The 15,615-nt window shown below is 33.8% G+C and overlaps 1 protein-coding gene across 8 annotated transcripts; it reads right to left on the bottom strand.

Moving 5' to 3' along the window:
• Positions 1-15,179, bottom strand: LOC126780965 (rho guanine nucleotide exchange factor 6). 8 transcript variants are annotated; one of them, XM_050505676.1, is made up of 10 exons: positions 14,556-14,796; positions 14,301-14,463; positions 13,968-14,186; positions 13,627-13,825; positions 13,197-13,418; positions 12,666-12,878; positions 9,650-9,914; positions 8,209-8,409; positions 6,552-6,575; positions 1-308 (listed from the first exon to the last, which is right to left on the bottom strand). In XM_050505676.1, exons 1-10 carry the CDS (start codon positions 14,737-14,739, stop codon positions 58-60), a joined length of 1,941 nt encoding a protein of 646 aa, XP_050361633.1. In that variant the 5' UTR covers positions 14,740-14,796; the 3' UTR covers positions 1-57. The 8 variants fall into 8 exon arrangements, with proteins under 8 accessions (XP_050361633.1, XP_050361634.1, XP_050361632.1 ...); XM_050505677.1 differs by lacking the exon at positions 6,552-6,575; XM_050505675.1 differs by lacking the exon at positions 1-308 and having other exon boundaries at positions 338-6,575; positions 14,556-14,797.
• Positions 15,180-15,615: the final 436 nt, after the last annotated feature.

The following is a 15,615-nucleotide window of genomic DNA, read 5'->3' on the forward strand; positions in this document are numbered from 1 at the left end:
TGAAAATAATAAAACTAATTTATTATAATAATACTTTTTCGAATACAAATTACTTAGTTAACATTTGCTTTCTTTAGCGTCCTTAAAAATATTGCGCGACTGTAAAGCGGCGAAGGCAAGAGTTCGATCGTGTTTTTCTTCGTTCAATTGCACTTGTAAATTTTTAACGTCTAATTTCAAAGTTTTTATTTCGCTTTGTAGTCTCATGACAATAGTCCACAAACTCGGCGAGCCGTGATTAGATGTCGAGTGGATTGGCAGCGACGGCGATCTAACCAGGGCTTCTATTGGCGAATCGTCATCACATTCTGAAAATTAACATTATATCAAAAACGAACCGATATAGATACAATTTATATATATTTTTATCTAAAATATTACCAACCTTGTTTTGGCGGTTTTGTTTTCGTGTGTGCTAAGTTTGGATAGTTTCGTTGTGTTTGTGATTGATGTTTGTAGGTTATTTGTAAATGAAGTGCCGTCGTTTATGTTTATAAAAACTATATATTGTTTTATAATATTTATTTTAAATACTTATACATACAATCTACAATAATTTTCGTTAAAAAAATAAATATACGTATTATTATAACACACGTAATATTTGATATATTAATAGTATTAAACAACTAGATACTAAATATTATAATTATATATATATATATATACCTCTCCTTTATACTAAACATAGCTCTTCGTCCTCTATAAGATCAAATTATATGGCTATTACCTAAATTATAACACTATCAATTTATTTGTTAGTTTCAAAATTTTACAAATTAATATTTTGTTAAATAATTCATATATATTTTCATTCCAATATTATTTGACACATTTCATTTCTCTTCATTATTAAACTTATCCTATTCACTTTGATAGTAATCGATTGATAAAAAAAAAAACAAATGACTAGATAATTAAAATAGGATCTCAAAATGATTTAGTAACATCAATTACATGTTTCCATTAAAACGGATATTACTACCGTTGAATTAAATAATTAAATAAAAATTACAAAGCACGATTAATACTTGAAATTGAAACAATTGCGATAAAGCCAGAAAGGAACTTTGATGATAAGGTTATTATAATAAAAATAAACGAAAAACAAACATGTTCATGTAAATACGAACAGGGCAAAATATTAGAAGGTAAGATTACTTGCAGATACGTTGTACCTGTTACTAGGAACTCATTGTTTTGTTACGAGGATCGTAAAGTTGTACCGATTACAAAACCGCATTAGTTTATGTTCGTTGCGAGTTGAGACCATAGCTAAAGTTCACTAAACCGTAATATGTGTTATGGATATTAAGGGAAATGTTAAACTTTAGTAGTTAATACTTCATTCGTTGTAAGCTACTTATACATAAACATACGTTTTGTTCGTTATATTATTTTAACATTAAAACACAAAAATTATAATACATTAATAATTTTGATTCTGTGTTTTATATACACGTTAATATGTGGGAAGCAATTGTTATATTGGGTAATTTGGAGTTTCGTTCCTTAGTATATATATTGTATCGGATTTTAAATATGAATTTTAATTAGTGTATTATCACTTGAATACAAATATAAAACGAAAAAATACAGATATAAAACGAACCCAGATATTTAATCAAAGATATTATCTTGCATTTGTAGATATGGAGTAATTTGAAATAGACATATATCTATGTTTTAAGTTTATAACTAAAACCATTTTATAATATATGAATGAAAGAAACGAATGAATTGAAATATATTTATATGCATAGAGTTCTTTAATATTCATAATTAAACGAATTACAAAGAAAATTGTACAAGACTTTAATCGTAGGACAAACGAGCGGACAGTTATAACGTGAAAAAACGTTCTTTGTTTGACTTGGAATTCAGAGTGGTTTTTTTTTCACTTAGGAATACTCATTAAAAGTGGAGGGGAGGTATCTTTATATAATATAGCGTTGCCGTCGCACGACTCTTTACATTAACTGCTCTAGATTTATGGAAACCGTTTCAACGCGACGCGACGCATTAAATAAGTAACCAGGTGTAAAACGGTTGGAATATCCACATTCACTTCTTGTAGAACTTTTAAAAGTAAAGTTATTAAAAATGAAAACTCAAGTAACAGCCTGGAAATGGCCATTGTTTGGCTAAGACCTTTTTGAGGAGAATGTTTGGCGCTTATTCCACCACGCTGTTCGAATGCGGGTTCGTCCCCCGACACATACTGTTTTCTTCACAATTTCTTCCTTCACTTTGGTACGGGATGAATTATAAACAAAATTAAGCACATGAAAATTCAGTACTACTTGCCTAGGTTTGAACCCATAGTTATCGTTGATTCGCGTGTTCTAACCACTGAGCTACCTCGACATTATAAATATCACCTATAAAAAACGGTTAAAGTTCTTACTGACTATTTTTTTGCATTTTATACAAATAAAAAATATATTTATGAAGAATTTAGTTGAAGTTATTTAGTAGTTAATGAAATATTTTTGTACGCTTCAAACCTGAAAGCGTGGAGTATTCGACGGTTCTTGGCTCTCAACAATATCACTTTAAATTCTTCTGCTTCTTTTTAATATAGTAGTTGTAAAAATGTATGTAGACATCTTAAAGCTAATTTAATTAAGTAATCTTAGGATGTAATATTTAATTGATCAAAGTTACAATTTATTTTCTTTGCATTATAGGATTTATGGGGGGAATATATGAAAACCGATAATTAATTCGATAATGATTGCTCATTTTATAACATGCAACATGAGTGGAGTGTGCAACTTTGAATTTACAAAATATTTATTTTAATATTAAAATAATAAAAATACAAGATAGTAGTAGCCAAAATATCTAAAACTCTCCAATAGATCAATTTTAGTTATTTGTATTATATTAGTACTTTAAAGAACATAACTTCTACAGACGCTAATCTACAATGTATGAAATATTAATATCTAATACACTCATAGAACTATACCATTGTGTACAGATATCATATACACAGACATGACAAAATATAAAATTACAGCTTTTGTTTGTTGTAGGTTCAATGTTATAAAAAAAATGGTCTTTTATTTTTTAGTTTTAAAAGAAAACTGAAAGCAACGGGCGAGAAAATCAAACACTTTTCAAATATTATCATAATGGTTTTCATTGTTTTGACTTTAATATATAATTTTTATTGTTTAATTTTTTTAGTGTTACCGACAATCGCATCTTTATTATTTTAGATTAATTTAAGAAAAGAGCTTTCATTTTTACTATCTACAATTACAAAATCATTTGTCCGGACTGAATCAGCCAAAACTAGAGTCTAGACAGCTCAACTTTAATATTTATTTTATTACGTAAGCATCAGCTAAGAAAATATTTTTCGATCTTTAAGGTATGGATAATTTTGTATGAATTTTACCCGTACGAAGTCGGGACGGGTAGCCGTTTATCCATATTTTGTGTTTTAATAATGACATTTTACGACAAGGCTAGACATACTCTAAAACATCTTAGACGGGACGAATTACCTTCTTCGTTTGTTTGTGCTTATACATACCTGTATTATGTATACACATATACTGCAATATTTTGAAAGGGCTTTTATATAAAAAAATCAATCTTACATAGTTTGCTTTTGTCGGAATACGACTCGTCTACAAAAACACTAGATAAGATAGCACACATAATTTCCTAGTATTTCCAAATTACCTTCCATTTCATTAAAGCAAAGAATACATCGGAAATTAAATTGTGTTTTCATGACCGGCCCAATTTCAGAACGAATATCAATTTGAATTATAGAAAAGGCAAGTCAAGTCGCATATGTTACTCAATTACAATTTACAAACAGCAATCTGGTATCGAAAGGCAGAAAACTAGGTATTATATACGGGATAAGTTGAATGAAGTAGACGGCTAATGTGTATTCAGTTTAGGTACAAAACGTTCCGCTTCGAGTGCGCTAAGGTTATTAAATATTTAACAAATGCACCCGACGGCTGTAGCTACGCCGTCCACTTTGATTACCTCATGGGCTTGCAGACGAGTAGCTACCGTCACTCATTTCCTATTAACTTTGCCTCGTTTTCTATTATAATACAAATTTGATGTGAACAACGAAAATACATTTGTATTTGAATACTGTACATTTAAACATTATTAATTAGTCAATTGATAAATTACTTTCAAGTGTTATGTACAGTAAAGAGCCGAGATGGCCCAGTAGCCTACTAGATTACGTGAATTTTAACCGAAGATTACGGGTTCAACCCGACCAAGCACCATTGAATTTTCATGTCCTTAACTTGTGTTCGGCGGTGAAGATAACATCACGTGGAAATCCGTTTGTTTGGCGAAAATCTACACATGTAGACACACGTGAGCCACAAGTCATAACTCACATAGTGTGGCGGAGTGAGCTCCAAATCTCTCCTCAAAAAGGAGAGAAATTCGCCGAGCAATAGCCGACATTTTAAGCAGTAATGTAGAGTTGATTTCTAAACAAAAATCTATTAAGGAAAATACATTTCTAGAAACAAAACGTTTGTTTTATAAAAGACGTAAAGAATAAAAATGTTTAAAGTAAAAATAGAATGACCGGTAAATTAGAAAGATATCATCTGTAACATCAAAAATGATTCTGCTTTTTAACAACGATCCGATGAGAGATGTATATTGTTAGAGTGAGACGTTCCAATCAGAGGCCGAGCTCATTCAATAGATGACTACTTTTATATATTCTCTGATATCTTTGCGACGCTGACGTGAATGAATATCAGCAAAAAAATATTCCTATAAAATATTTTTTTTGTTATACATTGTAAACTACTATTGTTGAAGAAAAAAAAAAGAAAATCCCGCTGTTTCTTTTGGCGGTTCTTATCAGACCTGAGGTGTTCGTAGAGGTCCGAAAAGAATTCGTACCGGTATTAGATTTTGACAATCGATACGTAAGAGAACTTTAAAAATCTTTTTTTTTTTTTTTATTATTTAATAAATTTTAAAAACTAATGTTTTTCTCTCGGAATACACAACCAAGTTAAAGCATTATGATGATTGAACTCTATGAAACCGAGTAACATTTTGAATAATACATTTGTTGAAATCGTAAATGTATTGACACTACCAGTACTAGGAGAACACGAAACAACGGGAGTTATCATTTGAAGTGTATCGGTGACGAACGGAACTATGATAACTGTATCCGTAATGACTAAAACCTCTAGAGCTTTTTTAGAATACTATTTTTTATCTATATTTTCGAGACAATTTTAACGTATTATTAAACGTAATGTAAGATTGTTAGTAACAATATTGATTGTATGGATTCAATAGTAACTATAATTATATAGTATATTAAAATATGTATAAAAAAATCATTTAATTTTACTTTTAATTTTATAAATAACAAACAATATTCCAATCACGTATGTATATAATTTAATCGATTGTGTTGCTTCTCTTCAAAAACATTTTTTTTAAATTAAAGTAAACAACGGGTCGTCGTTTCGATAGCATCGACGTATGCACTTCACTTACGTACTTGATTAAACATTTAAAAACAAAAACACAACTTTGTAAGCTTTTTACAGTAACACTAATTTGCATACATATGTTATATATATATAATAGATCATAACTTATTTTATAAAAATGAATATCAGCTGTCGATAAAATAATAGTTATAATATACAATGCACATGTATTTATATAAAAGCTTAATCTTGTAAATATATAATGAGTGGCACTTAAAGTAGGTATATAAAAAATATTTTATACATTTAATCATGTTACTAATGCACCAATTGTAGTAAGAAGCATCTACTATAAGTAAAATTGAATAATACTGGAAACATGCACTACAAATACATCCCAATAAACAAACTACATTCGTATTTTAATGGCACGAAAATCGCATCGGGGGCATGCATCTCAATACCATGAAGGTATGGTACGGACGAAAGGTACGTATTAGTTATCGGCAGAATTAGGACATTAAAACAATTAGTGACAGTGGTGAACGATTCAAAAAGCCAGACGGTCACTCGTCACGAGCAATCGCGAACAACAGGCCTTCGAGTGCGGCGTCGGGGAACGACGAGACGAGCGATCGGAACGACGAGGAGTCGAGAGCGGAGGAGGGGCTTAGTGTCAGTCGAAGTGGTGAGACTTGGTGAGCTGCTTGACGAAGGTGCCGCAGCACCACGTGGAGGAGCGCGCGGCGGGCGGCGCGGGCGGCGCGGGCGGCGCGGGGCGCGGCGCCAGGCTGGGCTGCGAGCCGCTGCGGCGCTCGTGCGCGCCCGCCAGCGTGCGGCGCCGCTCCGAGCAGTCCCACAAGTTAGGGTTCGACCGGTTCAGCTGGAACTTGCGCTCCGATATCAGCTTCCTCGCCTCCGGCGCGCGGTACAGGTACGCGTCCGCCGCCGAGGAGCTTTTGTTACGTTTGACTCGCGACCCGGTCCGGCCCGTAAGATCCGGCGTTCCGCATCGCTGGAGCGCCGGCAGTTTAGTGTGGTTAAAGTGAGGTATGTTAGTGGCGGGTGCGTGATATTGTACTTTACCGAGAGAAAAGTGGCCGCAGTCCACTGCAGGTGCGATATAAAGGCAGCCGCATGTAACAAAATAGAAATATTCAGACCACCGTTGCAGCGGAAAGAATCGAAGGGATTAGTCGAGTGTACGGTATAATATGCAGATATCCCTTTGAAGTTTTGTTTGAGCAATGGCCTCGACGGTGAAGTAAGAGTTTGTTAGTTTAATCTTTAATTTAATAAATTACTTGTTCTAACTAAATATATAAATTCAACAGAACAACAGATCTATGATCCAAAATAAATAGAATAATTAAATAATAATTCGTATACCGTATTTAATAAGCTTTGTCATTTGGCATACTAGCAAGCCTTACCGAATTGAAATAATATAATTTAACTATATGCTGATATTACATAACGTTTACATAACAACAATGACTAGCTACTTTGTACTAGTATATAATTTTATACAAACGTAATATTAAATAAACGAGGTTTATGTATATATTATAAAGAGAGAGAGAGAAAGAGAGCTACCAGTAAATATTGAATATATGGCTAATAGGATAGACCAAGCATGCTACGTCATGCATTTACACCTTGTGCCTCTTATAAGATCTACATAATATGCAGTTATTGTTGAATAATATGAGTATTAAATAATGATTATGCATTTCAATACACGAACATCGAATATAACAACATATATATTATATAGCAAGCGCTATTGAAATGGTTAGTCATATTTTTTTACAGATCTTTTATTCTAATAACCAACTGATAATACGATTCCTTGTCTTTGCGTGTCTCCTCCTTGTCGACTCGAATATCTCCAGTGGTATATTGGGTACTGCATAATAATTAAAGCTATGTTAGTAGTATAACCATTTCACTTTTATACAACTACAGAGCATTCCAATAGTCTAACGTATATTCATATTTGGTAGCAAAATATTATCAACAATATATATGTGGTATATTATTTAATCATATGTAATTTAAAGCAATTTGATTTAATCTTTTTTTAATGATATAAAGCTTTTTTATCTAAAAAGATTTTTTGTTTAATTTAAACAACAATTAAGATTCTTGTAGGCAAACAGTTTCGTATTTTTTAAACCAGATATTGTATTTTTTTGAATCTCAACATTTAACATCGTACGTAATATAAATAAAATAAATAAATAATTTAAAAATCGTAATGAATTAAAGCAGAATTTACGCGCGTTTCTTTTTTCATAACTATTTGACATTTAGTTTTCACCCACGCACACATGCACTTAAGTAAATCCCAGACATTTTCACACAATACTGAATCATAATAGAAAATGTTATGTTTATGAAATATTGAAAGGTTTCAGAACGTATAGACCATATAAACACGCCGTCATTATAAATAGCACACTAATAATGCATTGGCTTACAATCACAACATGGACGTACGACCTTAGAACTCGATTCGATCTTTTATTGTTTTAATATACATTATATCGAATATTATTTAAAAACATTGTACTACAATTTTAAGCCGAAAAATTTCACTGTATAATAATATCCATTATCTGTGACGTATAGTATTGTACAATAATTTATAATATAATTTCAAGAGACTAATTTTATTTATATATAATATGTATGTATGTTAGGATGTTAGTTTAAAATACGTATCGGTAAAAAAACTCACCGGAGCTAACGGCGTTTCTGCAGCGGGCCGAAGTGCAATATGCTTCGATGACTTTCAATATGAGCGCATCCTCTTCGTAGGAGTTAGACTTTCTCTGGTGAGGCGCGTAAGGATGCGTGGGTCCGATGTTCTCGTCGGAGCCGACGGTGAAGGACTGCGGCCGCAGCGGCGGGGCGGGGCGGAGGCAAGTTATACTCCACCCTAGAGAAACACTGCGGGTCAAGCACGAGCAAACACCACTGCGATTTCAATTCACCTCGTACTCGACGGTTAAGGAAACTTCGTGAGGAACCCTGCACTTGACTGCCTGCAAGAGCAGTCCTAAGAGAAAATGAGGGCTTCACCGAGCATTGGGACATCTACAGTACAGTAACAGCCTGTGAATGTCCCACTACTGGGCTAAGGCCTCCTCTCCCTTTTTGACGAGAAAGTATGGAGCTCATTCCACCACGCTGCTCCAATGCGGGTTGGTGGAATACACATGTGGCAGAATTTCAGTGAAATTAGACACATGCAGGTTTCCTCACGATGTTTTCCTTCACCGTATAGCACGAGATGAATTATAATCACAAATTCAGCACATGAAAATTCAGTGGTGCTGGCCTGGGTTTGTACCCACGATCATCGTTTAAGATTCACGCGTTCTTACCACTGGACCATCTCGGCCAATACAATACATCTACAGGCTGCTACTTTTTTAAATATAATTTCAGTTTAATTTTACGTTTTATTTTTTTATATGCGCCGGGATGGCACATGACTTTACTCCACCTGATGGTAAGTGGTAGTAGAGTCCAAACGCTAAGACGGCCAGTACAGTCGGGAAGAATGTTCTGTACTAGCCGTCCCCGCCTTGCCGATCCGCAAGATGCCTCTTCACGCCTCGTTTGAAGGAACCCGGGTTGTAAGATAACGTGTATGTATGTACGTATGTTTTTTTATATTACCATAGTTAACAGCGTCAAATCATAGTTACGTTAATGACCTTCGTCTTTCTTCTGAATTTTATAATAATCGAGATGATACTCATATAAATAAATGTTATGGATTGGTTTATTTTGCTAACTGAGACCTAACATTACAATAACTATCCTGTATTCAAAAAGGTCCTTTATTGATTTCTATCTTTGTATGGACATAATGAACCCGCGACACATAATAAAAAAATACTTTTATTATACAGTAATTTCGTAATTTATATCCATAAAAAATTCTATTGAACTAGTGCTGCCACAGTGTTACACTTAAACATGGACGTCGAATAAAATTCCCCAACATTAAAAATGTCATAAGTGTAATACTAAAAGTCGTGATTCATAAAGATTTATTTCAAGAACGTTAACCCAACATCTGGCGAAAATCTTGAACTGTTGTTTTGCAGCTATAAATAGCTAGTGAGGCAGCCGCATAAACATTATTGAATAATTAGGACGAAAAATACCTTTATTACTAAACGATGAGTCGGCTGCGTCGATGAAATCAACCGAAGAAAATTTCTTTCCAATTGGTGTTTTACAAGATTTAGCGGGCGATTGATCGAGCGAGTCGCATGAATTCAGAAGCCAACGCGCTGATTGATTCTTGTGTTTATTTTTTTGTGTTTGTTGAGTGTGCTGAGTGTAGCTTTGATGGTTGTTGAATGAATGGGATCTTTTATGGTTGCTGAGGCCCGACGACAATTCGTTACTGCTGTCGCTCATGGCCATCTGAAAATATCGTTAATGTTAACAGACAGTCTATACGTTACATACACAATCAGTTTTTTCATAACATCTGCGCATGTGTAAGCTGCTATAATCTAAATCACACAGTATACTATTTTTCACATTTCTAAATTTCTAATACTATTTATAGGAGAATTTATTTTTTTATTGATCATTGCGTTAGTAAAGCAAAATCGACTAAAATATTCAGTACCGAAGGTATTGTACAAAGTTCAAATGTTTTCTTCAGTTACGGACTTTCGGATTTAATCGAACGTCGGCTTGCTAAAAAAAAACTAGCTCCTTCTATTTTCCCATTCAAATGGGTCTTTATATAAAGTACATGGGAAAACGTTGATTGTAAAAGCCTTTCCATGCACAACATAATTTTAATTGGTTAATTTAATAAATGTGATCTACAGCAGTGATTGTTTTTTCTGTTAGTATGATGAATAAACACAGGCAAGGATGATCAAGTAAAGCACTGTAATATTGGGGTAACTCTAATGACAATATTAATCTAATGGTTATAAATTCAAGGCAACAGTATCTTCAAACCAGTGATAACACAAACAGTTTTCTTTACAAAAAAATTATCCTTGCCTGAGTCGGTGACCACGGTAATGGGTAATTTGGCTTTCATCCACCAATGGGCATATAAATCGGAACGATACACCATAAAGCCAGTTTTAGCTTCCGTCAAACCCTTCTGCGATTTCGACATATCTTCGCTACGTGAGCGAGTTTTCTGGGTCGTTAATGAAGACTTTTCATTTTTGTGTTCGTTTTCTTTTCTATAAACATCACATTTACGTGAAGTATCTTTTCTTGATAGTCTATTGACATTATCGTCTGGTTTTTCTCTGTATATGCGCATGTGATAATGCAAACTGGGCTTCGTGCGCTCGGTTATGTTTAAAGTGCTCCACTGACATGGTACTGGCTGTCGAACATTTTTGGGAACTTCTATGTGAGTACTGGGTTTTCTATAGACTCGGGGTGGAACTTCGGGTTTAATTTTTATTTCAGGAACATACCGTTCAATGTTCCTACGTATAGATGTTCTTTTTATTTGTGCTGAAGACAAAGGAGGGCTGGCAACAAATGTGGATTTAACATTCGTATTTGATAAATCCTTTACGTCGAAGCTGGTTTCCGAAGTAACGCTCGTAACGCATGAAGTTCTTGCAGTTGAGCCAAAGGGCGATGTACATCGGCACTGTTCTTCAAAAGTAGCCGCTTCGATTTCCGACAATGTCAGTCTTCGATTTTCAAATGTATTCTCAGATAAATTATTGAGAGAGTCCTTCAAATCGTCTGATGTCTTATCGTGACTGTCGGAATCATTTCCATGCATATTTAAATCAGGTGATGCTAAATTGCAACTCCCAGCGACTCCAGAATCTGAAGACCGGGGACTTGGGCATAGGGATCGATTACAGCATTCACATTTCCGGCGTGATTTTGAAGTTTCAGATTGAGAACTCATTCTTTCTAGGTGTGCATTGTTGTTCTTCTTATTCTCGGTCTCCACCATAGATCTCGACATAGATCGCCTGATTCTTTTATCGGAATTGAGCGAATGTTTACGAAAAGGTATATTAGCATTCAAATTGACATTAATTATTTTCAAATCTTCGTCCTCATTGCGAAACATAGGTGGCGGTTCTATGATTATTGAATCAATATGATAATCACGACCGTATTTAGGCGAGGGAGGATCGAGAACTTGAAGCAAATCTGACATAACAATATTATTATTATATTCATCTTCATAAGAACATCTTTCTTCAGTGGACTTCCATAATTTAGGAACCATATCATTTCGCACACTGTAATCAGGGAAACTTCGCCTGGTTGGAATAAAATCAGTATCGTCGTTGACCAAGTTACTCATTTGTGTATTTTGATCCATATTGACTAAGTCTTCACAGCCCATGTAATTCCTTACTTCAAAACTAGAATTCTCTGCACTATCGGAATGTTTTACATGGTTACGAATATTTAAGTTATTGCCTCGGGATGACCTCTGCAAATTGTAATCTAGTAAATTAACATTCATGTCTTCTGTGCTTGTGCTCGAAGGCTCCGACATGAATATATTTTTTGTACAATCACCTTTAATTTTAGGCTGTGTTACATCGAACTGCATATCCGTAGACGTATCGAAGTACCGAACATACCCAAAGTTACTGCCCCAACTACTACCAGACGATGATATTGTTCTAGGACCAATACTATCTAAAGCATTTTGCCTCGTGATTTTAGAGGAGCTACTGATTTCAGCATCCGTAGAACTCAAATTTGAATAGGATTCAATTTCTCTATCACTATCTTCTGAATCTCGGTCACTGTTAGAACATTCAGTGTCGGTTGCAATTGTACCATCATTTTCAATTTTAAGTTTAATTAGATTTTTATGTCTTCGCCTAACTGGTAGACCTGTTAATTCGAGTGCCTTAGCCCAAGTTTTTTCATGTAAAAGTTTCCGCAACATTTGCCGCGTTATAACCTTTTTCTTAACGAGTCTTGCAAAATATTTTGTGAGAGAATAATATGGTGAGGCAGAAGGGTAACTAGACGGCGGGAGCGTAACATGATATAGACTACGTCGACTAGAGTTGATGCTAGACAGCGCCCCTTCAGAAGGAGAACGGGTCAACTAGATAAGAAATAAGTCTTATGAATATATTTATCTGTGAAAATAATTTAGCTTTGATACACAGATAATAAATTAAATTTAAAAAAACTTACATGAGGTAAGGACTGTGGCTGAGTAGTCTCGTGAGTAGGGCTGCTATTATTGGAGTGTTTCTGAAGTAAACTGACCCAGTTGTCCGCCTCAGCCCTGGTTTGGCACACTGCAACTATTTTATCAATCATCGGCCCACTAATTTCAAATGCATTTTTTCTTGTTTCTGTATCATCTAATTTGCAAACTGTTATACCAGTAAGTGGAAGACATCCCTAAAACGAGAATAAATCGTAATTATTACAATCTTATATATAAATATTTGTTGTTTGAATTATGTGCACTCTTGCAACAATCATTGGATTAAGGTAATACTTTATTGTTATTGTTGGCACTTGTGTGAAAGTTTTTGGTATACTACCATCAACATACAAGATTGAAAAGTTTGAGGATGCTTTTTAAAGCATGTCAGGGTTTTTATATATAAGTAGGGAACTAAGATGGTATGTGCCTGTAGTTACACATACATAAAGTATTGCCGCACAATTTTTATCATAATCATATCTGTTTGTTATCAATGAATCTGTAATTACCTCATAAACAAATGCGGACACACGTTTGCTGACTGACAAAAGAAGCAGAGCAGATGGGAAGAGCACAAGGTACCGGTCTTGGTGGGAGGGACCTACTGCCACACTGCCCATGTGAAGTACATCACCAAGTGAGGTTAGTTCACCTCCTGGCCAGCCTCGAACTTCTCCTGTCACCACTTGAAGTTCAAGCTCTTTTTGGCGTCTTAAAGCCGCACAACCACTCTGAGAAAATAGTTAATACACCATGAAGAGATATTGGTATAATTTTTATTCTAAAATTAATAAATGTTTTGTTTACTGCGTATAAATGTAGTCCGACTTTCCAATGTAAACTTTATTAATTTTACAAGTAGTACATATATAATAAGTTTATATTGTATACCAACATACCATATGTATATTATATAATTATTTTTTAATTAATACTCACAGCAATATCTTTAAAAACAATTGAAGCTCTATGTGTATCCCCTCTATCGGGGTGAGCTTCATGTACATGCCTAGCCAATTCCTGCAACATTGCAGGATATTTTCCAAGACGTCGGAATGGTTTTGATAGACCAGCAGTCAGTACCAATACTCCTGGACAAACAGCCCCTGCATTTTCCATCCATGTATTAAGTTCTTCTCTAAAAATAATAGGAAAAATTTCATTTTAATTTTTTTAAGATTTAATTAGAATGTGTAGTCAGCAACTAGTTATACATTTTAGTATATAACTATATACTAAAATGTATAACTATGTAATAATATAATATAGTATGTACTCACTTGTACTTATCAAGTATACAGACAGCTTTGGGGTGACCAGCACAATATATTTGGTGCACTGATTTAATTTTAGGTGCCCACTGCAAAAACAGGCCACCAACTCTCTGGTCTGGCCCTGTTTTCATTGCACATTCTTCCAATAAATCAAGAAACTGTTCATGTACTTGTAACACTTCATTAATATTTCCTGTTAACTGCTTAAACTCATCTTTAGTGAGCCTAAAAATACAATTTAAAGAATACCTTTTATTATAGACTTGGATGAAATTTTTATAATATATAAAAAATATGAATCTAAATATTTATTCATTTATTTACAGTAATGAAACTCACATGTCACTTTCTTCCAAGGGCTGTAAAAAGTTGCTAACTAAGCCCTGCATCTCAGCAACATGGGCTTTCTCAGAATCAATTATATCTTTGAGCACAACATTTCTGAAAGCTTGAATCTCTGAAGCTGCTCTTATTGGAGAAGTTGTTATGGAGCCAGATGAGTCTGATAAACATTAAAGAATACATGTTTTAAATATATTTCACTTTTTACAAGATATTTTAAGTTTTTATAATTATGTATTATTTTATTATTACCTTTATATTCAGTAACATAATTACTAGGAAACCATCCTGTCGTTTCTCCTAATGTTCCTTCCCACCAACCTCCTTCTTCTTTTTGAGTGACAGTGATAATGTCACCTTTTTTGAAGCATAGCTCATCATTGTTTTTACCCTTGAATGAGTATATTGCTTTCACTAAGCAATTTTCAGTAGACATTCTGGCGAAGTTGTGATAGCATGTTTCCTAAAAAGAACATTCGACGTAAAACATCATATCACATCATCATAGATAGACATAATGAGCGAGATATTTCAAGACGCCCACACCCAAAAAGTCCAAGAATTTACTGTTTCTTTAACAGAAATATTTGCTGGACTCTAAATATATTTTAATTAAATTTTAATAACTTGTGAAAAATGCAATCAATGCTTACAATTTTTAATAAAAAAAAATACTAAATAATATTGTGCATTGATAAAAAAAAATATGTTTAAAACAGAAGCACAAACATAAACATTCTTCTCTAACAAAATCACATAGAACAATATGTATTCATTTGAAAAACTAGCTTTTTGTAGTAGAATATAGTAAGTTTTTGCGTACAAAAAAAATATAATTATATCCGCTTGACTCCACTCACGGTCTTCCAAAAATAAATATAACAGATTGACAATTAGACATGAAATACACACAGAGTACATAATCGGTATGTTTTAGAACTACAGATAAGGTGAACCTTAAACTGCATACATTTTACTATTTTAAGCCATTGATGCCAACTTGGGAGTTTTCCACCCCAAATTTTGGGGGAATCAAGATGTAGATGAGATTTTTTATTATTCCTTAAAAAACGCACGACTTTATACAATTTATATTAAGCCTCTAACCCAACCAAAAAACTAAACCAAATATAAACTCTAAGCGTGGCTATAACTGAAATATAAAAAAAAACTATAATATATTGAGCTTAAAATAATAGCTCAACGGTTAGTGTGCATTTGTACAACATCTAGGAGGGTTCGATTCCTGGTCACTAAATGAAAAATAAAAATCGCTTAATTTCATCAGTCAACTTATTATGTACAATTCTTT

This window comes from Nymphalis io, chromosome 3 (assembly GCF_905147045.1).
Source record: "Nymphalis io chromosome 3, ilAglIoxx1.1, whole genome shotgun sequence".
Lineage (NCBI taxonomy): Eukaryota > Metazoa > Arthropoda > Insecta > Lepidoptera > Nymphalidae > Nymphalis > Nymphalis io.